Here is a 25,478-nt window from a genome sequence, read left to right as displayed (position 1 = left end):
TCAGTAGCACCTGGTGGGAGGCTTACGAGTTGTAGGTTGTGACTAATTGAAAAATGACTTCGAGAAGCATCCATTTGCACTTTTCGACTTTAAGCGTCTGTGTTTCAAGGAAAATCAATAAAGGCTTTGTTGAAAAAATTATAATCAATAAATTATTATCCAAAGAAAGGGCTTATTCGAGCTGGAGACTTTTAATTCCATATCACTAGAAATTCGACCCGTGGTCAGATCAAGGAATGAGGACTATCGGGGGGAGGGTCTGGTGGGGGGACCCCTGGGTGAGCCCCTAGGGCCTAGGGGGTCCGCGGGGAATAAGGGGAACTCTAAGGGGGTTGTTTATGAGGAGTGCTCTGATTTGAGACCGCGTCAAATATGAACCGGAAACAGCGTCTTATGATTCTTTGATTTCAATCATCAAATTTACAAATTTCAAAAGTAACGGAAAGATTTTAAAAAGAGAGAAAGAGAGAAGAGCAAAAAGAAAAAAAGGGGTCGATGCCCTTGAAAATTTCTCACTTAGGCAAGGATCAAGAAAAATAAGAAGAATTCAAAATGAAAGCTTTGATCCTTCTTTTTAGCTGGGCATATTTTCCGTCAATTTTACGAGTACTTCTCCGAGTCCCTTTCAAATGCTTCTGAAGCCAGCTGGGAAGAGCTAGAATTGTTTATCATCGAAAAATACCTCAATACAGGAAAACTACAAGCAATCGAAAATCGGGAGAAATGGAATCTTCTGATTTCTTTTGCCCAAAACTGCGACGAGAAATTATTTAGTTTCGTGTCCAAACTAGCCGTGAAATCGTCAAAAGTTACTTTTGCAGCTGCTTTAGGAGAGGATGAGGAAAAATTATGAAACATCCGAAAAAATGGAAAATTCTTTCATCAAATCATAAGTCGGAGTTGTTTTATTTTCCCAAAGTCATGAAGAACTTGTTCGTTTTTGCCAAGCTGCTGGTTCATTTCAACCCTTATCTGACGATCCTGACACGATTGAGAAGACTGGGGAGATCCTTACCGCCATTTTCAACCTTTCCCTGAGTCAGGGCTCGGCAACCTGTTTTGAAAACCTGAGTCAGGGTTCTCAAAAAGCTTCAAAAGAAGCCCCGCTTCGCCAGATTTCAAAAAGTACATCGACGGCAATTTTGACCCTGACTCAGGTTTTTAAACAGGTTTCTGAGCCCGGCCCTGAGTCCAAATACGCTGAATGAGTTGTATGATGTTGGAGAAAATCAAATCGAGCTGACGAAAATGCTCAAAAACGAGCCTGAACGATACTATTTCGAGCAAAATGAACTAGGTACTATTTTTTAATATTGAACCATTATGCGAAAAAAAAGTACCGCGAAATCGGATTCTTGATGAGCCACGAGGCGTAAAAAGCAAAATTCACCCGTCCGTTAGTAGAATCGATTCGCCGATCTCTTCTTATTTGCGTTTCTTTTCAATGATTAATTGAAAATTGCAAAGCAAATTGAGTTTTTCAAAAATCGACTTTTTTTGTTTCAGAAAGAATTGAACTTGAAGAGATGAAGGAGAAAATGAAGGTGCTGACGGAGAGATTTGAAAATGAAAATAGAATGCATCAGAAATGTGCCAACGATTTGGAATCGATGAGGAAGGTGGAGAGGAAGATAAACAATGAAAATTCGAAGTTCAAGAAGCAAGTCGATCAAATGGAGCGAATCATCCTCCAGCTCAAGAAAAACCTCACGGAAGCGGAAGAAACCAACCTCGGCCTTCTCGCCGAGAATAAATCACTCATCGATCTCATTGTCCTCGAACCAGACGAAGATGTCTTCTCGCAAAATGGATCATCGCGAAAATCAACGTTTAGGTTTTTTTCGAGATTTTTGACTCGATTTTCCAGAATGCGATTTTCAGAGGAAGTTTTGGGGATTCAACCTTCACTCCCCCGAATACGCGAAATTTGGCCGCAGAGCTTGCTTCTTTGGAGAGGAGAGGTTCCACGAGTTCAGGAAATTGTCCGGAAATCTGATTGGCCGAAATCTTAAATTTTAAAATTTCCCGAAAACAGAGAGCATGAGAAAAACTCCAACGCCAAGTGGGCTTTCAGGGGCGACGAGAGAAAAGAGAGAATCGAGTTCAAGTTCACTCAGGAAGGGTTCCGAAATTTCCGAACTTTTCGAACCGGCGCTCGATTTTCGGAGCGAAATTCGGAACCCTCTGCCCCCAGGCGCGTGCTGAATAGAGCAGCTGCTTTTTCATCACTGACGAGGCAGAATAACAATGTTACAAGCACCAATTCAAGCAGTGGATCAAGTAAGTAGGAAAAAACTAACAAGGGGAGTCCCTTACCGGACCATAAATCTATGATTAACTGGATTGTATATAAATTTTCTTAACTTCTTCCTTGATGATAAGTTTTATACACTCAGTTCAACTCCTCTGTCTTCCCAACCGTTCGACTTACATGTAATTTATCAATAACAACAATAAACATCAAGATTCATCGAACGATTTAGATTTGCCAGGCTTCATGAGCTTCAATGATTTACTACAGTATAATCACAGTGCTCTGATAAAAGCACAACGAGGTTAATTCATCCCTCCTCCATCTCCCCAACTTTAAACTCCCTTCAGAAAATGATGCGCATCACAATGTCCTCACATCACGAATCGCTGAGCTAGAAGAAACACTTCAGGAGCAAACTTCACAAATTGGTAAGTAAGCTAATGCAGTGGTTGCTACAGTATCTTCCTATTATTGTTCCCCAAGTGACACTTTCTTTTCAGCTTCGCTCGAGTCAGCAATGAGACAGAAAGACAAGATAATGGAAGAAAAGGAAGCTCAAATCCTGGCACTTGAAAAAATCTGCACAGAAACTTCGACCAAAATAAACCAGATGAAAGTTGAGCTTCAAAGCGCCACCGACAAGCATGAGAAAGTCAGGTCATCAGTACGAGCTCTAGAAAGAAATCTAAACGAGGAACGCCACTACAACGATGTAGCTCGCCAGGAACTTGAGAAAACCTCGAAGGTAAGATCAAATGAATTATTTAGCTTTTGGATGATTGGTAATTGAAAATTCAGATCATTTTGAATTTGGTTAAAATTATCGTCTTTCTTGCTTGATTGGCCTTTTGTTTACTTTGTTGCTTTTACCTCCTACTATTAGGCGTTGTCAAAGGCCAAGGCCCAGTTGTTGCAGCAGAGTCAGAAGGCTGACGATGGAGCTTCCCAGAATATTGTAAGTCTGACTGTAATGAAATGAGATTACATACAGCTGTTTTTCAAGGCGATAGAACGACAACTGAACGAAGTAAAAAATGCTTATCAACGCGAACTTGAGGCAAAAGCAGCGCAGAATTCACTGACAAATGAAGCAAAGGCCAAATATGAACAGGTTCGTTTCTTACTGTAGGTTCGCCTGAAGCCCAAATTCAGTTAATATTGAATGAGCGGACAAAGGCGATTGTATACAAGTGGCGTTATTATGCGATGAAGCTGCAAATGGAGCGATTGAGACGAACATCTTCGAGAAAATCTAGCACAGTGACGACACCACGTGACTCGGATATGAGCTTCAGATTCAACCAGAGCCTGCATGTGTCGTTCATCGATGATAATTATGCGGACCAAGAGGATATAGGTGAGAAGCAGCAGAATTCATATGAATTTTGGGAACCATAAGACTGTGGTTTTGTCCATTTTTATAGATTTTTTTTATTTTTAGACGAGCGATATTGATAATAAATCTTTAGTTATGATCACATACAGCTTATGATTCATGCCTACAAGCTCGATTACTAATCGACGATTAGCTCCACAAATTGAAAATCAAATTAACGGCTAATCATTTTTAATCTTCAGAAAAGTCGATTTACGAATACGAGTCAGGTGATGAACTACCGGCGGTTCGGGAAGAAATCGCAGATAGAATCGACGAAACCGAAATCGAAGAAGTCAACAAAAACATCGTCGAGCTCCGAGAGATCCAAAAAGAAGCAAAACAAGAATTCGAAAAGCTTGACGTTCAGGGATCAAGTGGCTCGACTGATGTTGTCTCGGTGGCGAAGAGCATGCAGGACACGATGTCCGGGATGATGTGGTACATTCAAGGGAAGGGGCCATGCCAATCTGATGAGGACTTCATTATCGCGGCTAAAAAGCTTTGTTTCTCGGCAGTGGAGCTGAGGGATAATGGAATTCCGCTGCTGGAAGGCTGCCGGGACATCCGACTGAAGAAACAGCTCAAGATGGCGAGTGAAGAACTAGAACCGCTGAGACATCAACTGCGACTCTTATCAAAAGTCTACGCGAGACAAGGTACCACTACTATTATTACTTACAGTAGCTAAAGTCTTCTTTAGGTCTCGAAGAAATCGAATCGACATCAATCAACTCGATGCTGATTAACGCCAAAAATCTCCTCCAAGTCGTCGTTGATTTCGTCCGAGCCGCTCATTCCTGCTCGATTCATTCCGAGAAAGATGAAGACAAGGAAGACAATCTTGCTCGACGAAAGGAACTCTTGAGAAAGAGCTTCCAGACCGATTTCAAGATCGCCTATTGATTCAAAGTTTTCACTACTGCCAACTTCACTTTCTCACCTGCATTATTTTATTCACGCTACTAATAAAGTTATAACAAGCAATTACAGTTTTGGTCCAGTCTTTGAGACCAGCAAGAAAATAAAATTATTTCCACCGTTGAATTACAGTCAAGTCTAGCAGACATAAAAACACGAAAACGGCTTTTATCATCTGGGAGACGCTCCAAAATCATAAATTTTATTACATAACTTACTGTTTTATCGCCAAAAGCGTCTATGAGACTTGGGAACATCCCTTTTTCGCGTTGTTGTTGAGTTCCGGCGTGGAATTTCTCTCTAGAGTGGTGGCGGAACCGGAGCAAATTTGTTATTGTCAGCTCATTTTTATTCGGAATCGATCTTTTTTCATCAATTATGAAAGTTTCAGCGAAGGGTGGAAATCAAAAAGAGAACTCAGACGAGGGGAACATTGACGAATGCCCTCAGCAAAAAGAGGAGCAAGCAGGAGCTTCTCTCCGGCGGACGACAAGGAAGAGAACTGCTCCAAAGCCGTTTGGTAACACTGTCCCGTCTAATGACATTCCTCAGGTAAAGCATAGGGCGATTTCAGTTATTGAATGATTACAGGGAAAAAGAGTGGGTGCCAAAGCGAAACGCGCAAAAGTGGAGAAGGCTAAGAATGAACCAAAGTCCAAGAAAGAGCCAAAGGCTAAGAAGGATGCGAAAACCAAGCCCACCAAAGAGCCAAAAGCCAAGAAGGAATCGAAGCCACCAAAGAAAACGCCCAAAGAAAAGTCTGCTCCCAAAACTCAAGTTTGTAAAAATACAGAGCCAGTTGAGCAGAAAACCCTCCAACCGAAGACGACAGCTGTTTTGGGCGACGCATCAAATGGGTCGAGGACCAATCCTTCGCCGAAAATTTCCGAGAAAGCAAAATCTTCTGACAGCCTTCCTGAAGAAAACGCGGTTGGCGACGGCTTCGTACCAACTCCACCTGAGGTCGACCAGTCTGACAGTCCCATCAACGCCCGGCCGGATTCGAATAAAGAAAACCAGCCTGAAGATTACGATGATTTCGAAGAATTCATGGATCAGGTCAAGACCGAGCCAGTGGACGATTACGAGTATCAAATCACAATGGATGCGACTCAAACCCAAGTGAATGTGATGATCGCCAATATCGCCACAGCTGTAAGAATCATCGAACTACGTTCTAACTTCTAAAACAAGTATTAAGGCGCTTCAAGGATTTGGAAATCGACGAGGCACCCGCCAAAGAACAGCGAAGAATCAATCCGAAGATTCTGACCCTGAATTTACCGAAAAACAGCTTCTGAAGAGGAAGAATCCTGTCCGAAAAGCAAGAGGAACTGGCAAGAAAGCTCTCACAAAAAGAGCGCCAAAGGGATCCAAAGCTGCTTTGAAAAAGGTAGAAAAACAATCCGTTAGATGCATCTTAACAAATTTCAGGAAGCACTTGGCAAGTGCGAGATTCAGCCGTTCGTGAGCAAGCTCTTCGAAGTCCTCAACGACGAGTCGTTTGACTCGATCAACTGGAACTCGAAAGGGGATCATTTTATCATCGAGCGCGAAGCCTTCGACCACCAGTTTTTGAAACTGTCGAAGGAGGAAAAGGCGCCAATTCAGACGAAAGAATTTCCTAGCTTCATTCGTCAATTAAATCTTTATGGCTTCAGGTTTTCCCTCTTACTAATTTTTTCCCTAAATAAAATTCAGAAAACGACGCGAGGAAACTGGAAGCGACCCAAATCACTTCAGCCATTATGTTCACAAAGATGGCTTCTTTATGAAAAACCGTCCTGATCTTTTGGTCCACATTTTGCGCTCTGGATCTTCTCGAGAAAAAGGTCAGTACTCTTCCTTGATTGCAATTTTTGACTAGTGATTTTTTCAGAAAAGCAGCTTGAAGTTGGCGAGGCTCGCAACAAACTCATTCAAGAGCGCGGCATTCTGGAGGTAAACTAAAGCTTTCTTGATGAATTTTACCTTTTTGTCAGGGAATGGAGCCTGCCCATCCGCTGCCAGATCATATGGATATGCCACCCTGTGAGGAATTCATTCTCCCGCCGGGGAGCTACTCTCAGCCGCAAGTGCAGCCCATCAACTTCGCTACAAATTCGCAGCCAACGGTGACGCTCCAAAAAAATCAGGATCACGCTCCAACACCAGAAGAGAGAATGCGAGCTCTTCAGAACAACGGCTACTATCAAAAATCTGGAAGTGGCCAATGGTTGAAGGTTTGCGCTTCCGTTTGCCAGCCCTTTTTCAGCAGTTTTTCTAGCTTCCTGATTATGACAGAGTCCAGCAACAGAGTTCAATGATGCGAACGGGCGATTGGATCAACACCCAGCCTGGAACTTCCGCTGAGCAAAACGGCTTCCAGAGTCCACCTCCAATCCAGTATGACATCACTAACATGAGCCCGACCTACACTGGCCAGTTGAATGTCCCAATGCCGTCCATGTCTCCAATGCCCCTTCCCGCTGGACTTCGAAGCCCAACAAACAACCAAGTAAGTAAAACAAACCATCAACAGAAGCGTAAATCATCATTCAGGGAACAAACTTCTCCACCTATGGCACCAATCAGATACCTCAGTCTAAAACGCCGGCGCCAATTCAGGGTAATTTTTGGGTGAAAAAAAGATATGCTAACACAAGATATTCAGGACTCTCCGACATTCAAGCCTGGCTCGACGAAATTCCTGACAAAAACCCCGGTAATCATTTTCCCCTCCACATTTTGTAACAAAAATCTTAAGACAACGGAGCAACAAGCTTCTCCAACAACAGGCAAAAGCTGAACAGCGTGAATTCTCAAAACGAGCAGCTCAACTTCTGAAAAAAAGACGATTTCAATATTTAATTTTGTGAATTTATCGACCCTATTTTTTCCATATCATTTTTTTCATTTACTTACTTTCTTTTGCATATTCCTGCCAGTGCAATTACAGTTCATTTATCTATCAAAATACAATCTTCAAAAGTTCAAAGAATGACTAGTCTATTAGTTACTTATTAAATTTCGAAAGACAGTTACGCACGTCAGCAGAAAGGATTTACAATGACAGCGCGCATTCTTCAGTATAATTGAGCTTTAACATTTTGCGCTTGTGCGCTTGCGATGATGATTCTCAATCCCCTTTTCCGAGTAGCCCCGTGAAGTTAAAGCCGGATGGACAGATTGAGCCATCTCAGCGAAATTGAATGACGCTTCTTTTTGAGATTAGTACTAATCGCACAGTCTCCGGTTTCGACTGTCTCTCCTTTTTGCTCATTTTTTGGGCTACTCCTGGATCGCCCAGAATCCTGGATCGCCCAAATCCTGAATCGCCCGATTTCCTGGATCGCCCGGATCGGGGGATTCAGGATTCTGGGGGATCCAGGAATTCAGGGCGATCAAGGATTTTCACACGAAGATTTTGAAAATAAATTTTGAGTTGATAATGAAAGAGGATTGAATGAATTATTAATCCCTGCCTCATGAGAAAAGTCGGTTTTTGAAATCTTCCGTCCAAAAATAGCCGTAAAACTTAGTTGAAAGTTCTATTTATTTAGTTTCAAATTTATGGCACACTCCACTTAGTGTCGGGGTCAAAACTTCGCACCTGGAGAATACGGGCAGAATCTCCAGCCGAGCAAATAGGATGGAAGGGCCCGTCGACATTTGCTAACTCCTGCAGAGACTGCTCTCAGCGCAAAATCGGAGCTGCAATCGGCACGAGATGTGTTAGCCATTGAGTAAATATGATCACAGCCTGTGATTCACAGGGCAAATTGAGCTCAAGATCATGATCAAGCTCAGCCCCGAATAAGCCTCAAAAAAGAATATATGGAAGACTTAAAAATAGAAATTGGTTAAAATTCGCTCAGTGGGGTAATCGAGGGAGTAGAATCCGATTTTGAAGTCAAAATTGGCTTTAAATGTCCAATATTCTTGGGGCAGGATTCTACAAAGATTACTGCCCAAATTTTTTAAGGTATTTTCTCAAGATATGGAGAGCGTGACGAAGCTGTGCTTAGATGATCAAACGCCTTTTTATGATAAAAGCTCCAGCAGGCAGTAATTATTATAGCGATTAATGCCCCTCATGATCCAGATAATACCTTTATAAATCAGGGCAGTAATCTTTATAAAAAATCCTGCTCTTAGCTTATTTGACATTGAACGCCAATTTTTACTTCAAAATCGAAATCTACGCCCTCAATTACCCCATTGAGCAAATTTTTATACATTTCCATTTTTCAGTCTTCCTTATCCTCACTTTTGAGGCTTATCCGCAGCTGAGCTTGGTCTTGATCTTGGGGTTAATGTGCCCTTTGATCATATTTACTCAATGGCTTACACATCTCGTGCCGGGTGTAGCTCCGATTCTGCGCAGGAGCAGTCTCTGCAGGGGTTAGCGCTTGTCGGCGGGCTCTTGCATCCTATTTGCTCGGCTGGAGATCCTGTCCGTATTCTCCAGGTGCGAAGTTTTGACCCCGACACAAAGTGGAGAACCCCAAACTTATTTATTGTAATGAAAAATATCGTGCAGTAAAGTTCTTATTGTATTATTTTTGAAGAGGAAACAGAAATTTTTAACTGAAACTTTGAATAATTCAAAATCCTGATTCGCCCGATCCTTGATCCCCCAGAATCCCTGATCCCCCAGAATCCTGAATCCCCCGATCCGGGCGATCCAGGAAATCGGGCGATTCAGGATTTGGGCGATCCAGGATTCTGGGCGATCCAGGAGTAGCCCATTTTTTGATAAAAATGAAAACAAGCTCCAATGGAGAAAAAATAGACCCAGAACACCTGTTTTTCCGCAAAAAGTAGACAGAAAAATGCTCAATTTCGCCCTAAATAGCCCGGTAGTCGCCAAAGTCTGGAATACCTGCAATGAATGAGCCACTCAATATTCAGCAGCGAGTCTCAGGAAAACCTTTTGCGGTACTAAATACAGGGGCTCATCTCATTTTGGCCGTCTTTTATTCGTCACGAATTTCCGCTGAAATTTCCCAAGCGTTATTTTTCATTTTTCATTTACTCTTGAACAGTGAGAAAAGATGCTAGTTCGGACAAGAATGTTTATGTACAACTGTATATGTATATGTACTGTTATGAACATTAAATAAACAAACGTACTCGCCGAGCTGTTTATCTGTAGGGCCAGTAGAGCTCGTGAGACTGGTGGCTTCCCAAATTTTGCGCCATGGAGAGACCAGGGGTCATCAGATTCTGCAGCAAATCAGCTAAACAAAATAATAAGCGTTCTTTTAGAAAATCTGTTCTCTTACCTTGGTTGCCTGAGTATGAGCTGAATGCAGAATTGAGCATGCAGCTGTAGGACGGATCGTAAGCCGCGCCACTCTAAAAGATAATAATTAGAAAAAAGGGGAAAATTGAATAGAAGGTACGTCAGCACAAAAATCCAAGCCTCTTTCAAAGGACCGGTTTGAGTGGGAGCTAAGTGCTGTTGATGCAAAAGATAGCAAATTAAGTAAAGCTTAGCTGTTATCACAAGTGCGTCGTTTTGAAGCTCTAGAATTTGTGTATTCATAGCGGGGAGGACTCTTTTTCTGTATTTTTTTCTATTTCGAGCTCCGATTTGGACCTCAGACTCTGCAACCTGTGTGGAAAACCTAAGTCAGGGTCTTAAAAATCTCTTCATTAACTTCTCAATACACGTGGTCCAATCATTGGACCACGGCGACTTTGACCCCCTGTAATTCCAATTCTAGTAATCTTTTTGACCTGAATTTTGTAATGTGAGTTGACAAGACGGAAACGAACCACTGTGAGAAATTTCGAATGAAAACTCAAAAGTGGTGGCGTTTTGCGCCAGATTTCTCTTTCACTCTTTGGTGGAAAATCAGAGCTGATTTTTCGATTTGCAATTGTAAATTTTTATAAAAGAAGGTTCAAGCTTTCTAGCAATGAATTTACGAGCTTTTTTACTTGACGGAAACGTCAATTAGAGCCAAAAGTCCTGAGCGCTATTTTTCACACTCTGAATTTGGCGCGCCGCGCGGGGCTGGATAATGCATTGTGGTCCAATAATTGGACCCCGTGTTTTGAGCGCTTAGTCGCGCGCCCGTGTAATGAGAAGTTAAGGATCGTTCAGACCCTGACTCAGGTTTTCTACACAGGTTGCCGAGCTCAGTTACACATCTGAAGACGTCTTAAGACATTCCATTTGGTTGTATAACTTTTTTACTTACAGAATTCTGAGCCATAGAATGCATGCCAGAGTAGGCTCCTGTATTGACTACATCACTGACTGCTGCCGACGGATTAGGAATGCCAGCGCCAATGCCGCCCGACATGGCAGGATAGCCTGAAACTGGGCTACTTCCAGTGGAATCTGAAAAAGAGTGTTTGACGCAAGATTCAGGGAACACGTTCACTTACGTTCTGTTTTGATTGCCGGGTAGTAACTGTTCGAGTGTGCGGCGGATGTCGTATTCGGCCGCTGATTTCGCATTTTCTCCTCGCGGCGCCACTTCGCGCGGCGGTTCGAGAACCAGACCTGAACATCGGAGATGAAAGGAGGAAGCTTACATGTCTCAGAGATCAATTCATGTCGTCTGACATTACTTTTCAACTTGCGGTTGAATCGGTCAGACAAGTTCGGTTAGACAAGATTTTGAATTTCATGTCCCGTAGATGTCCTTAGATGTCCTAAGATGTCTTAAGATGTCCTAAGATGTCCTTAGATGTCCTTAGATGTCCTTAGATGTCCTTAGATGTCCCTAGATGTCCCTAGATGTCTTTAGATATCCTTAGATGTCCTTAGATGTCTCTAAATGTCTTTCAATGTCTCAAGATAAGTTTCAGGATCTCTAGTAGGGTCCTTAAATGTCTGAAAAATATTTGTCAATTCCTTGGAACCCAAAATGGCGATCATAATTAGCACCCCCCTCCCACGATAAGAGCAGGTATTTACCTGGATTCTAGCTTCCGGCAGGCCAATTTTCGACGCGAGTCGTTCCCGCGCAAAGACATCAGGATAGTGGGTGCGTTCGAATTCCGATTCCAGCGACTCGATTTGCTGCTGAGTGAAGGAAGTTCGATTTCGCTGAAGCTTTCGTTTTAGCTGAAGTCGTGCCTACAAGTTCTCGTGAAAAGACGAAGTGAAGTGTTAGAATTCTTGACTCAAGAATGCGTCTGCCCGTCAAAGCCGATCTTGTATTTTTTACCAACAAGACACGGATTACGGGGGACCAGAATCGTAATATTATTTTTAACCATTTTTTACCTGAATGTCTGGATCTTCTTTCACCCTATCTTCGTCAGATGTACTGATGGACGAGGCAGATGTGTCTTAAAATTGGTTTTTAATTCATTTTTTCTGACTGTAATAAATGTACATAATTCATCCTTATTACTATTCATTCATTTCATTTTCTTATTCTGCGCTCTTCTTTCGAAATCGGCACCCGCTGGCACCGATGTCAGTGTACAGTTGCTAGAGTAGCGCGAAAATGCTCGAATGCATCCGATGACAGAAAATCGACACTAAAGGGGGTACCCCTTCAGTTTTTCAAAAACAAAGCGAATTATAGACAGATATGCGTGACCGACAATTAGTAGCTCGCTTTTGATTAATTATGCCAATTTGCCACGGTGCTTATTGGCAGTAATTGCAAGGTACTTTTTTGAGTATGCGATCTTTCATCCTTCCTACAGTGTCAAATCCAAGCCTGCAGACTTTACTTTTAAATCCATCGATTTTTTCTAAGTGAACTTGCGTGGGAAAACACCAGGACATCATTTTCCGGTTAGGAAAGGTTTTCCGTTTAAGCTGATGATTGATTACTACTGTAACCTGGTTTTCATCAATCCTGTTTCTCAGAGAATCAGAAGTCAATTAGTAAAAACTTCAAAAAACGCACGCTGCGGCGAACATCGATTAAAACTTTTTAACGACGAGCATGAGAACAGAAAAAAAGAGGCTTGTTACAGCAGCGTTTTCCGATTTCGTAGCGGCGCGACCGGATACGCGCTTCAAAAAAAAAAGGATGAATAGTATGATTATTAAAATTAGCTCAAACAAGAACCTGTTCCAAGAAAAAAGGTTTGATAAATTGATAGAAGGGTGTTAAAACGATGGCTCATTTGAATTCTCTGAGAGCTAATGGAATATCTGTTTGAGTGCTTGTAATGCGATTAAATAAAAATATTTGGAGGGTAGACTGAGCTCAAACAAGTTATTAGTAGACGCGTCAAAAAATAAAGTAGAAACCGTAAGTCTGTTACTTTCTTTACTACGGTAATGCGATTAGCTGACCTCTTTCTTTCGTTACCTTTTGTGGAATCAGCAGAAGTGGGTCCAACGTCGCCGAAGGAGGAATTTGCCGCGAAGGGCCAGCTAGAATTGGCTGCTTCGGGAGACCAGGAGAGCGAGCTCTGGGGAGACTCGCGGACCATCTTTTCGTTTTGGAAGTTTCGGAGGACTCGGTTGATCGAGGATACCTAGATGGGGATGAGAAGAGGTGGGGTAGGGAGGACTTACGGAAGGGATGTTGTCGGAGTTGCAGACGTTTTCTTGAATCAGACGATCGCGGATCTCCCAAGCGAAGATTGATGGACACTCGCGCTTTTATCAGTGTTCAATAATGATAATTTACGAAGCAAAGAAGAAAAAGGAGAATTTTAGGTTAGTTTCGGAGGCAAAATTGTGCTTTTCTTGCTTTCTTTTTTTCCCATTGCATTTCCGGAAAGGAGATTCTTTTAAAAAAAATCTGCGGAATGCATTCTTGGAATTCTGATCCTCCTCCCGACGTTTCGTAAATCGTGCTTCAGGAAAAGGACACAGTGATTAGGAGGAATTAGCGATTGCACGGTAATTAGGACGCGAATCGACTTTCGTCTTTTTTTTTCTTTTCGCTTTGATTTCGCCCCAATCCGAGCAGAAGTAATTCAGCCATACGCTCGGATGGAACCCAATATGAAGGGCGCATTCGTTTTCGATGTTGTCCGAAAGGAATGCGAATTTCTTAATCTATCACCAGCCAAAAAAGGGCAGACTACGCCCTTTTATTTGATCATCAAAAATATATCACCGCCGATTAAAGCCCCACCTTGGACCTTAATTAATTGCTAAAAATATTATTAATCGCTAATTTGGGTGCCTTAAATTCAAGTTCTGACGAGAATCTCCAAAGAAAATTAATCTATGCTTATCCAAAAAGACGCATGCGGCTTTTCATTGAATAAAAATCATTACCACTTGATTCAGGAAAAAATACCCTTGGCTTTTTTTTCTGGTAATGACGTGCTCAAAATTCATTTCGGCAATTCTATGTTGCTTTGGACTTGGAGGAATTTCGTAAAAAGTTATCCCTTGCGTCAGTTCTTTTTACGCAGCCGGAGGGGGAAAGAAAGCAGCCTAATGATAACTCACGTCGGAGGTCACTGCTGGTCCTCATTGGCACAGCAAGCTAAGCTTATGAACACACGTTCCTTGTAGTCTGCAATTTTCGCGACGACTTCTGGCGTTGCTACTCGAGGTTTGGAGCCGCCGATTGCTCTTGGCTTGATTGAGCCGGTCTCGTAGTACCTGGGAAGGAGTAGAAAGGCGAAAGGGAAAAAGTAGGGCAAACCTGGCTAGAATTTTGGAGACGCAGCCGTTGCTGACTTGCAGAATTCGTGAAATGTCGCAGGGGCGAGCTCCGGAATGCGCCAGTTCCACGATCTTCTGGCGGGTCTATTATTTGGGTTCATTTTTTGTTTAGATTCAAGCATTCAATCAACAAGTCTTTCTCCAAATTACGTAGATACGTTCATAAAAAAGCGTTCTCGTCAATTTTGCACATTCTCTTGGACCGAAAACCTGTGTAAAAACCTGAGTCAGGGTCTGAACGATCTTTAACAAAAAGCCGCGCAGCGGCTTTTCTTAAAAACAAAGCCGCGAAGCGGCTTAAAAAGATAAACCTTCAAATCGGCTTCTTTTTTTTTATTCAGGCCCTGACTCAGGTTTTTACACAGGTTGCCAAGAAAGGTCCAGAGTCAATTTTGACTCCATAAAAACAGATTTGTTGGCTTCAATTTGGAAAAAAAGCTCCCAGAGTGAGGCTTAGAAAAACCACTGGAAAGGAATAAATCGCACAATACGTGTGATTCTACCAAGGTGATATAGATATGTGAGAGATAATAGCCCCTCCCGCTGGGATATTATCCAGTCGACCTTCACTCAGTTTTGTAAGAGCCAAAATTGATGCTTCTTTACTGAAAAAATAATTTTCAAAATAATTTAGAGCCACGTTTTTACGCAGCCTGATAACGAGCTTGATCCGTTTAGTGATAAATTTTGAGGCTGAAAATTTCAGACGGACAAAAATAAATTATAACTCCGGGGCTCAACGTTTGCGGTACTAAATAAGATCAGCGCTAGAAACAGGACGTGCTTTACTAGCTGTGTCGGATTTTGAACCCTTTCGCGAGTCAGGAAGTGGTCTGCCGTTGACGAAGGCTCCTCCGAGTTGGTTCACTCCGCTGTGGCCCAGGTCCGATCCTTGTCCAGAGAAATCCAAGGCCGAGTAGAAATCTGAAAATATTTTTTGATGAAAAACGGCAATTTTCAAAAGAGCCCAAAATCAAAAATCAAGCAGTCAATTTTTTCTTCAAGATCTTTTTTGATCCAAAAATTACTGTATCTCTTATTCCTGTGTAGAAAACCTGAGTCAGGATTTGGAAAAAAAAAAGCTGTGATGGAAAGCCGCATTGCGGCTTTTTTTAAAAACGAAGCCGCGAATCGGCTTTGCCGAAATAGCCATCTCAATTTTTCAATTTGATCCTGAGTCAGGTTTTCTACACAGGTTTTCGAGCCCAGGCTCTGGTTTTGGAAAAAAGGGCAGAATCTGAATGTGAGCTCTGGGTTTTTGGTCTGTTGTGTTCGCTTATGTGTTTGATAAAGCATAAATTTCCAGGCTGTCAGTTTCCTAATTAGCAGGTACGGTTAATTACTGCCGCGTTCTTACTTTTCTGAGCGGTGAGCGCGCGGTTCATTGGGTCTTCCGCTGCGAGGCCGTCCATCGTTCCGGAATAGATTTAATAATTCTGTCGCCCGTGAATGCAATCGCACTAGTCTCGAATGATTCTCTCGTGCTCGATTTCGCGCAGCTCTGATTCACAAGCCCGGGGCAATGAAATCCGTTCGCTTCAGCGGATTCGGCCCACGCGGTGGCGCACTTACTCGCGCGCGCCATCGAGCTGTACGCCGCGTCCGATTGGTCACACGCCGCGGGGAAGGGCAAGAGTCAGGGATTATCAGATGACAGTTTATGGAACATTTAACTTATTCTATTAACTAATTACTAAAGAAAAATCAGCATTCTCAGAAGTTCATACAAAGAAAATTATTAAGGGTATCCCTCCCTTAAAAAAAAAGATGAGCGATTTCCCCTATTCCTAGCCCCAGTAGACCTCGAAAAGATTAAGGGTATCCCCACAAAAGCAAATAGAAATCCTTAAATTATACTTACATTTGCCCCCTTATTTCCTAAATAGTCGATTATGCCTGATGAAGGATCAACATTGTTCTTCTGGTAGATTTAGCAGATCATTTTTGAATTCAATTATTTTGATTATCACAGACGACTCTTCTTGTTTTCACTGCTATTAATCAAACGACATGCATGTTCCGTTCAGTTTTTACCATTTTGAGAAAAAACGACGAAGCCGCAAAAATATTCGTGGAATATATTTTCGTCGTTTAGGAGGACGAGAATAGCGACCACCTCATCTCGCCACAACGTGATAAACATTCGTCAGTACGATCGCCACAGAAATAGAAATGGAACACGAAGATATTTCCATTTGTTCTCGCAAGTGGACTTATTTTTCTTAGAAAGGCAATTAAGGGTGTCTCCCCAAAAACTAACAGGTGCGAGAAAAAAGAGGAAAAGTTCGATGAAGCTATCGACTTTTTTCGCCCTGCTCGGAGCGGGATTAATTACGCGAAAACAAGTTGATCCTCATTCAAAAACAAATTTATTCCTGCTTTAATTAACATAAGAACCGTTGGCTCAATCCTTCCTAAAACGGGATTTCTCAACAACTTTGTACACAAAATTTGAAATTTCTCTACAAAAGTAGACTTCTGAATATAATTCGTTTACAAATAAACGAAAATATGTTTATGCGTGTATTTCTAGTAACAAAAATTCAGCGAAAGCGGGGCTCAGCCCTGGTGGCACTTTGCAACTGCTTTTTGAAATGTCAAAACTCAAGTGGACCTCTCGTTCGCAAAACTTTTAAAACTAGCTCTTAGAACAGCTCAAATGACGAAATCACAATTTCTATCTTCCAATAAGGAACTCTCCCCCCTGTGATAGAGAGGACTCTCTCTCTTCTCAGAGAGATCACGTGAGAAGAGAGAGCAATTAGTAAAGAGGTGTATCGACGCGTAAACGGAAGTGTGTTAATCTGCAGTTCAGTTTGGGCTCCGTGCTGGGCTAGTCTGGGCTCGCAATCTCCGAAGAGATAGGGCTAGTTATCGATCCCTTTCTTCACTCTGCGGGAGATCTGCTGAACACCAGCTCATTCATTCTAGCAGCGACAAAATCAGCTTCCGGATAAAATGAGAAGGAGGAGGATCTTCCGGAAATCAGGTGAACCTGTGTTTGGATAGAGACACCTCAAGACTTCAAGTTTCAATCCGGCCGGACTGAGGACTAGCTACTAACTAAGGACTAGGGGACTAGAGCCGGAATGAAATTGACGCTTTCTGTCCAAACTACGCGGCTTACTCAAGCTAAATATCTATTTCAATGTGGATTGGAAAGAGAAGACCCGTTTTGCCTTAGAAAAAATAGCCAAGGAATTAGATTAGTGACACCCTTATATTTATCATTTAGAAAGTAATTTTTTAGCTATTATTTTTCGCTAAACCGGAATTCAGCTACAAATCGAACCTTTTTTAGCATTATGCTAAAATTTTCTATCTTCATTGATTAGCCTTGACCTTTAGTCCGTCGAGTTGTAGTTTATCTGTCAGCATCCTTTGCGCCCCGCTGCGTCACCCTCCCCCGCCGAGTCTACTGTGCCCAAATCTGAAGCAGCTGGACTCAGCGCCCCAAGAATCTTCTAACGGAACCCAGGATTAAACATAACGTACTGATTACTTATTTCAGTTATCCTCATACCGTAGTTTTAAACAGAAAAGAAGATAGTAAGTACGCGGCTTGGTAGCGGATGGTGAAGACAGCAAATTTTGAATAATTTATACTCCGTGCCGTTTTTAGTCATTTTTGTGCATTTTAGCGCTTTCAGCTGTTCGCTTCAATTTGCCAGGGGTCGAATGCGCCGCCCTAATCGAAAACGAACACACCAAATAATTAAAAAATGACACGATCATCGTCCAAACGTTACATTATCGCCCATTTTCAAAAAACACAGATGGGAGAGTACTTTTCACGCATTCAATTTCAAAAACGCTCTTATTCAAAAAATATTAGTATGAATAACAAAGCCTGAGTCAGTTTTTTAAAAGATTCTTAAAATTGAATAGCTTAGGCGAAAAGCCGCGTAGCGGCTTTTTAGAAAACAAGATATTTTAAATCTATTTTTAAACACTGGCGAAGCCGCTTTGCGGCTTCGTTTTTTTAAAAAGCCGCTACGTGGCTTTTCATTTAAGGGTGTCAACAACGATAAGAGAAGGGTCTGTCTTATGAGTCGACAAAATAATTCTGTAAAAGTGTATGGAAATATGCCCAAAATCGTTGTTGACACCCTAAAGCTCCTCAGTCAATAACAAGAAAAGCACTGTAAAAAGAATGGTCCTACTGTTTAGAAAACAGTCTACTGAACAATCTTGATCAACAAAGGCGTTTCTAAAAACCCCTTGGCTGAAAGACCATTCTTTGAGACGCGTAACTGAAGTAATGGAGAAAAGAAAACGTAGAGTCGTAGACCGTTAAAATCGTAGGCCACTTATTTTTGAGAGTGGACTCGAAAAGATAAAGCTTCACTGAATTTGCGGTAGATAAAATTCCACTAACAGCTTCGCCCCCTTTTGCGGCAATTTTGAGAAGGCCAGTCATCTCTTTTTTAGGAAAGGAAAGAAGCACGTGATAGATTTTACACGCTTTGTTCCTGGAAAAGTATTATGCGAGTTTCTAGGGCTGACATCAGAGAACGTCTTACGTGCAGAATCTGACTAGCGGCGCGACTCGGTGAAATTCCGATGTCAGGCCGCGGCATTAATTAAACATAACATCCGCGAGGAATCGCATTTCAAATGCTTATTTCGATTCTCGGTTTTGCTCAAGTTTTGCGACGACGGATTTGATAAGAGAGACAACTTCCAAGCTCGGTTTTGAGCTGGATAAAAGTGTATGAATCCTTGAGAAATAAAAATTAATAATTTCTTTATTATTTAAAGATATATTTTATTTTGACAAGTATAAAAGGCACAAGTCGTGCGTTGGACTGGATTTGCAATCATAAAACTGGATCTAAAAAATTGATAGAGTCCAGTAACTGGACCATTACCTGCTGTTATCAAGTCATGCAAATCGCTGCCGGATAGTGTTTTTTTTTCGTTGATTTTTTGTTTTATTCGAAGGTTGTAGCAAAGAAGGGCGAAAATGGAAATGGATTGAATAATAGTTATTTACAAAATGAAAATAAAACAGTACTTTGCTAATCATCGCAAAATAATGCTTCTTCTTCGTTTTTTCAGCTTCATTTTATCCAAAATCAGAATGATCAAACCCTCTTCCTTCCCCCCATTTATACCCGAATTCCATCAATTACCATCAGCTGCATCGAAAGTATTTCCGAAGACCCCTGCTTCTTTGATCAGCTCAAAATCTTGCAGATGTAGCGGCGTTTCTTCTGATGATAAATTATCGAGAATCATAGCAAAATCGACAGTTTTCTTGTTTTTTACTATTTATCTCATCTGTTTTCATGTTGACTTTAAAAATAAGTTTTGAACAGATATAGAATCTGAGCACTTTGCTCATCTAATTTCGTCAATATTTTCCTCTTGATCTAATTATTTATCGATAAACAATTATTCTCGACATCACTTCAAGACAAACTCAATAGAACTCAACTTTATGCTACTCTAAATTGATCAATTTGCCTTGTAAAAATATGAAGAAAAAGTCGTCTCGAAAAATTTGAATGCTGATACTCTTAGAGCCTCTTAACGACGTGTATTGAGCCTGAAAAAGGGGCTGGAAAGGGCAAAAGTGTTAGTTTTAGAACTGCGGCGCTGGCAAATTCGAAACCCTTGTGACATTTTGCGAAATTTTCGCCGCGCTAATAAACCGAAATTGCGACTAGAGCGTTTATTTCCACTCAAAATCCACATACGTAAGCGACACATTAAATTACAGTAACATTTACGTGACACTGTCATTATTATGTTCCGATAAGCCCATTTAGCGCGTTTCCTCCGTCTCGTCTAAAATCGTATGTCTGACCGCCTCTTTTGCGGACTGAAAAAAGTGGACGATCAGACTTTTTTTTTTCTAAAAGGAATTTTCGTTAAGCTTTTCTCAAGTGCTTGTCCAGAGAATTTTGAACTTGGGCTTCAAGATCTGATCGGATTTGCGGCTGAGAATGGCTCAAAGCCTCTTTTCTTGCTTCGACCACCGATGAAGAAAGCCTGACTCTTGCTTAAAATTGGGCTCTAAATTATAGAATGCGAAGCGTGTTTATGTCTAAATTTAGTGATAAGTCTTGCAAGGAAACATTTCCGTTACAGATGTAAAACCAGGCTTGCAACAGACATTTCTGTAATGACCGTCAACAGCTTATTCGAACCACGTTTAGGCCTTTTGAGTTCTGTTCATAAAATATTCAAGGGGCTAATTAACAATAAGCAAATTAGGGTTCTACCCTAGGTTATTATCAAAACTTGAACTGCTCAAATAATTCAGAGCTTACTTTTTGAAAACAGTACTACGTACAGTAAAAATCGAGAAGGCGCTTGCGGCTACGAGTTAAAGAAACTAAAAAAAACCGCTTATGTTTTCGCTGACTCGAAGCCGCAAGCGGCTTCTCGATTTTTGCAGCTCTTTCAATAAATTGAGAGTTCTGCTTTTGTTATCGTTAATCCCTCTTTGATCCTTCCCGAATCGTAAAATCCTTTACGAATCATTTTTCTTGCAACTCAATATTTTCACGGTTAATTCTACGTTAATGCATTATGTGGAACAGTTGCGAGTTGGTGAACTTTCGAACAAAAACCAAATTTAATTTCTGATCCAATTTTCGAAAAAGACTAATTTTTTTTATTGAAACCGACCTTCCTTATTGTAAACCTAAATATTGGGGAAAGAAATATGCAACGTACGGGGTTTGTTGTGAAATCAGGAAAAAGCTAGTTTCGGACTTACAAAATAATGAAATAGGGGCTTATAAATTAAATGAAATCATTAAATCACTTGTTTCTTAACTATCTAGAAGCTGATCTAATTAACAACATTTTTAATTCTTTGGAAAAAGGACTTAGTAAAACTAAAGCGCCGGAAGTCAGGAAAGAAGTACTTGAACGAGCGATAAAAAGAAATGAGCCAGAAACCGCAGAATTTACTCTCTTATCTAAGAAATGAGCAGGGGTCATCGCTTTTAGCGACTTCTTGTGGAACACTTCTTCTCTGAAGGTTACTCCCGGTATTTCTTGGAATAACAAGAGCATCAGAATACTGCTTGTCGATGATAATTTCTAGCAGGAGAAATTCTAGTTATATAATTTTTCCTTCTTCCAATCAATTTTCAAAAACCATAAAGAACAAATTTTGACGAGGTAATATGTATTTTTGCAGGAAGAAAGGGTTGACTTTAAAAAAACACCATGAACAACAACATAGAAATAAAGCCATTGACTATAATTTTATATTATATTATATATTATCATCTGACTTTAATAATCTTTATTTTCAGACTTTCTTGATAATAATTGATAGCAAAACGTCTAAATCTCCAATAATTACCCCCTTCTCTTTTTTCATAATTGCCTTGCCAATCATTTAATAACTTCATAATTGAAGCTAGATCATCGAGCTGACTAGACCGGAAAGTCGCGGTGATGGTCTAACTTCATGTTCAATCTCAAAAGTTGACAGCGCGCTAGAAAGAAAGTCAAGTCCACCTCCTCCACCCTCCACTCTGTCCAATCGGCTTCGCTTCTAAGGGAAAAAATGGTGCAAGTTGCACCAAGTTCCGCGGCGGTGCAGATGGCGCTCTCCCTCTGGTGGAGGAAAATTCTCGCGCTCGCGTGCTCTTTCTCTCCTCCTCCGTTGAAAATTCATCCCGGAGTTTGACATTGACCATTTTAAAAATACCAAAAAGAGAGAAAAAAAGAAGAAAATTCTTCGTGACCTTTTGCTGGAACACGAAGAAACATCAGAAATTAATTGTAAAAAATACCTTTTTTTAAAGATAAAAAATTGATCGTCACTAGAAAAGTCGATCGACTAGAGATTTGTATTTGAAGAAAAAGAAGACTTTTTTTATCATCAAACAGGAATGGCTAACAAATTTTATTGAAAATGGAAGCTTATTTTTAAGGGCTTCTAATGCTTATTTCCAATTAAAATTAAGGGGACCCAGGATGATATTTTCTGTTAATCAAAATATCACTTTTAATCCCATATATTCATATACTATTGAAATTAAGGGATTTTTCATATAATCGGAATATCGTTCGGGGTCCCCTTAAGAAGAATCGCTGCAATTTTGTGATATTTTACTGGAAAAAATTGTTTTTATAAAGAAATATTACATTTATTTATTTTTCAAATCAAAATTTCAATCTGCAATTTCGATCGTCAGTGGAATCTTCGTTACTGCTTCGGAAATATCTGAAATATTTGTCGCATCTTTCTAACATAATTTTCATCATATTTTCTGCCTACTTTTCAATTTTATTTCAAAAACAACGTCCTCCTCCGAATGGATTTTTCACGGGGCTTTTCTACTTTCCGCACGTTGAATTCAAACCAGAGCATATGCGCCAGCAACACCCTTCGTTTTCCGACGTATTTTTTTCGCCACTAGAATTTCTTCGATTTTGAATTTCGAGGAATTGAAACCAGCTTTTTGTTTCCTAAACCGTTAATTTATGCGTTGCGTTGTGTTTAGCTAAAAATCCCGCTTTTTAAAAGGATGACCTGAATTCAATTTCTAATTTCGTAAAATAGATGAAAATAGAAACTGAAAGTAGGTCAGTAAACTTTTGAAAAGGGCCTTTCAGTAATGCAATTCAGCTCCTATTTTGTCAACAAAAACTTCTCTATCTTTTAAATTTTTGTTTCTGAGCTCGGCAACTTGTGTAGAAAACCTGAGTCAGGATCCGAAAAATCTTCATTAAAAAGCCGCCTCGCGGCTTTTCTTAAACGAAGCCGCAAAGCGGCTTCGCAAATTAACCCTCTAAATTTTGGCGAAGCCGCTTCGCGGCTTTGTTTTTAAAAAAGCCGCTACGCGGCTTTTCATTAGAGATCATTCAGACTCCGACTCAGGTTTTCTACACAGGTTACCAAGTTCAATTTCTAAATAAGCAATTGAGGAAAATTAATCTTGTTTTGTAAATTTTATCTTGAAGATTCGTCAAGTAATTTCCTGTCATTTGGTCGGTCGCGAAAAAAAATTATGATTACGAAAGTCGTGTTCGCGCGAATTTCACAAGACCACAATGCAAAACAAGTGCTTGAGCATTCCCCAGCACTGGCGATATGCATTTTCTAGCACGCGCCGGCCACGCGGGGTTGAGAATGGACAAGCGATAGTCGCGTGTTTTGGGCGGCAACAGAGTATTACGTTGACTACCAAACAATTTCTAACAAGAAAGCCACGAATTTAGCCGGGGACCAAGAGTGCATACTATGCACTGCATAGCCTGAGACCTTGAATGCTCCTTTTTTTATGGAAAATTCAAAAAATAATCAAAATTTTGAAAATCGAAAAAAAAATTTTTCGACCACCTCCCCCTTAAGGGGGTTGCTATTGATGAAAAATGGACTTTTCGAAATGCAATTTTTCTTCTAAAATTAACTTTTAGACACCCTTATTTTTTCGAAAAAAATTTTGAATATCGATGTCCACTCTTTTAAATCTGATCAAATTAAATTAAGGGGACAGCTATCGATAAAAATGGACTTTCAGATGCGCTTTTCTCGAAAATTGATTTTTGGAGACCCTAATTTTTTTATAAAAAATGTGAAATATCGATGTCTCCACCCTTAAATCAGGCCAAAATTATAGAAAACTAAGTTGATGAGACCTGTCAATTTTCCCTTTCTTTGGGTGGCCAGATTTGAAAATTTGATTCAATATTCAACGTGGCTCGCGAGTCAGACTCACTTTAGAAAAACTGCAGTTCACCTTCTCGTGTTTTTGCTGACATTTTTCTGAAATGAATTTCTCCAGGAATGCGATTCTTCCGATTTCTTACCGCATTTACCAGGATGCGTTTTCCTTAAATTAAGCGAATGGCACGTGACCCGTCACCTTTTTGCGGGCTTCCGAAACTTCCTTGAAGACTTTGCATACGTGGATTTCGCCCCTTACTGTACTTTCTTATCGCGATTCGCACTTCCTAGACGACGAATTTAGCGTAAAGCTAATCGTGTATTGAAACACCAAGAGTATGCATGGATACAAGATATACACGGGTAGATAAAGCGCTTATCCTTTTATATCCTATCACTCACTTTTCCTGCTAACATAAATATGCTTTTCTCTCTACTAAATCTACCTTTATCTTCCAATACAAATCAGATTTGGCCTCTGCAACCTGTGTAGAGATGATTATCCTGAGCCAGGGCCCTGACTCAGGATTTCTACACAGATTTCCGGGGCCAGATTTTAGATCATCAGTGGTGATTTTTATTCTTAGATTTTCGAAATTTTTCTAAAAGAAGATATTTTTTTTGAAAATCCGGGAGCGCGGAATTCGGAACTTTGAAAGGCGAATCTGCTGTATATGCTTTTTCTGGTAAAATTTATCAACACCCTCTTCTGCGACTTGCATCATCAAAATTGATGCGCCGACGCATGATGCTGACTGCTCTTCTTAAAATAAACACGCTCGGCTCTCTAAAGAACCTCTAACATAAATGTTTCTCCCTAAAACCGCGGCCAATTTATTTCCTTCATTTTTGAACCGGTTCAGAAAAGCGGTAATTCTTAAATTCAGAAATGGAACCGCGTACACGTCCCTATTGCGGGCACATTTTCGGTCGCTTTTCAAAATCTTAAATTTTGAGTCTTTTCTTGTATGACTTAGCATATCAGCTAATTCAATTGAAGACAAGAGCGCACGTTCAAACCGCCACTCTGTCAGCTCCACATGCCAAATTCATTATTTGAAAATTTGAAATTTCTTATTATAAATTCAAGTTCATTGAAATCCACCACGGCCATAACTCGAAATAGCCAATTTAACCCGCTGAAACAAAGGGTCCCAAAAATAGCCGCAGAATTAAAAAAATATTTGTGCTTTTTCCAAAAAAGGACTTTCAGAAATTCTGACTCGGGCTTTTACACAGGTTTCTGAACTGAGAACAGCTCGATTTTATTATGCGTTATTTCAGTAGCAATCGAATCAAAAGCAGCAAGCCACGTGGTTTAAGCATAAAATTTTAATTTATTTAACACGAGATTAAAATGAGATATAATAAATTTCTCGGCTGCTGACAAATTTTTCGGCCGCGTTTACGTTCAAATCATAAAATGGCTTAGGTCTCTGATTCGAGCGCGTTTCTAGTAGCGGGAGCGGCGTAATCCTTTGATGGCAGCTTGACCGAGCCAAGAAAGCAAAATAACTTCTCTCTCAAGAAAAAAAATTGCAAGCTAGCAGATAATCTTTTTGAGATAATCTCTTAACAACTACCGGGCACAGAGAGGGCTTATAAATAAGAACATCCGAAAATTTGACGACTATCTTTTTTTTTTATTTTTTTTGTCAAATTTAGAAAGATAGAAGAAAACGTTTTTTCC

General features: G+C 40.6%; 3 protein-coding genes across 6 annotated transcripts; 2 read left to right on the top strand and 1 right to left on the bottom strand.

The window, feature by feature from the left end:
• Positions 1-1,183: 1,183 nt before the first annotated feature.
• On the top strand, positions 1,184-4,610 carry LOC145702458 (uncharacterized). Of its 4 annotated transcripts, XM_081779686.1 has the most exons (12): positions 1,184-1,297; positions 1,507-1,834; positions 1,882-2,118; positions 2,196-2,280; positions 2,484-2,555; positions 2,602-2,682; positions 2,755-2,999; positions 3,138-3,209; positions 3,246-3,365; positions 3,407-3,611; positions 3,833-4,288; positions 4,333-4,610. In XM_081779686.1, exons 3-12 carry the CDS (start codon positions 2,041-2,043, stop codon positions 4,533-4,535), a joined length of 1,617 nt encoding a protein of 538 aa, XP_081635812.1. In that variant the 5' UTR covers positions 1,184-1,297; positions 1,507-1,834; positions 1,882-2,040; the 3' UTR covers positions 4,536-4,610. The 4 variants fall into 4 exon arrangements, with proteins under 4 accessions (XP_081635812.1, XP_081635813.1, XP_081635811.1 ...); XM_081779687.1 differs by lacking the exon at positions 1,184-1,297 and having other exon boundaries at positions 1,479-1,834; positions 3,258-3,365; XM_081779685.1 differs by lacking the exon at positions 1,184-1,297 and having other exon boundaries at positions 1,479-1,834.
• A 302-nt stretch (positions 4,611-4,912) lies between these two features.
• On the top strand, positions 4,913-7,509 carry LOC145702969 (uncharacterized). The gene is made up of 11 exons (XM_081780271.1): positions 4,913-5,102; positions 5,142-5,705; positions 5,752-5,943; positions 5,985-6,211; positions 6,252-6,382; positions 6,430-6,491; positions 6,533-6,772; positions 6,817-7,047; positions 7,092-7,158; positions 7,204-7,254; positions 7,297-7,509. The coding sequence occupies exons 1-11, from the start codon at positions 4,929-4,931 to the stop codon at positions 7,374-7,376; spliced, it is 2,019 nt and encodes a 672-aa protein (XP_081636397.1). The 5' UTR covers positions 4,913-4,928; the 3' UTR covers positions 7,377-7,509.
• A 1,895-nt stretch (positions 7,510-9,404) lies between these two features.
• LOC145706113 (paired box protein Pax-6-like) lies at positions 9,405-15,557 on the bottom strand. The gene is made up of 12 exons (XM_081783631.1): positions 15,503-15,557; positions 14,964-15,069; positions 14,126-14,230; positions 13,980-14,082; positions 13,036-13,113; positions 12,827-12,995; positions 11,779-11,843; positions 11,467-11,628; positions 10,932-11,049; positions 10,742-10,884; positions 9,818-9,890; positions 9,405-9,772 (listed from the first exon to the last, which is right to left on the bottom strand). Exons 1-12 carry the CDS (start codon positions 15,555-15,557, stop codon positions 9,678-9,680), a joined length of 1,272 nt encoding a protein of 423 aa, XP_081639757.1. The 3' UTR covers positions 9,405-9,677.
• Between the last annotated feature and the right edge of the window lie 9,921 nt (positions 15,558-25,478).

Source organism: Oikopleura dioica, chromosome PAR (assembly GCF_907165135.1).
Source record: "Oikopleura dioica chromosome PAR, OKI2018_I68_1.0, whole genome shotgun sequence".
NCBI lineage: Eukaryota > Metazoa > Chordata > Appendicularia > Copelata > Oikopleuridae > Oikopleura > Oikopleura dioica.
This window is presented reverse-complemented; position numbering and strand designations above follow the sequence as displayed.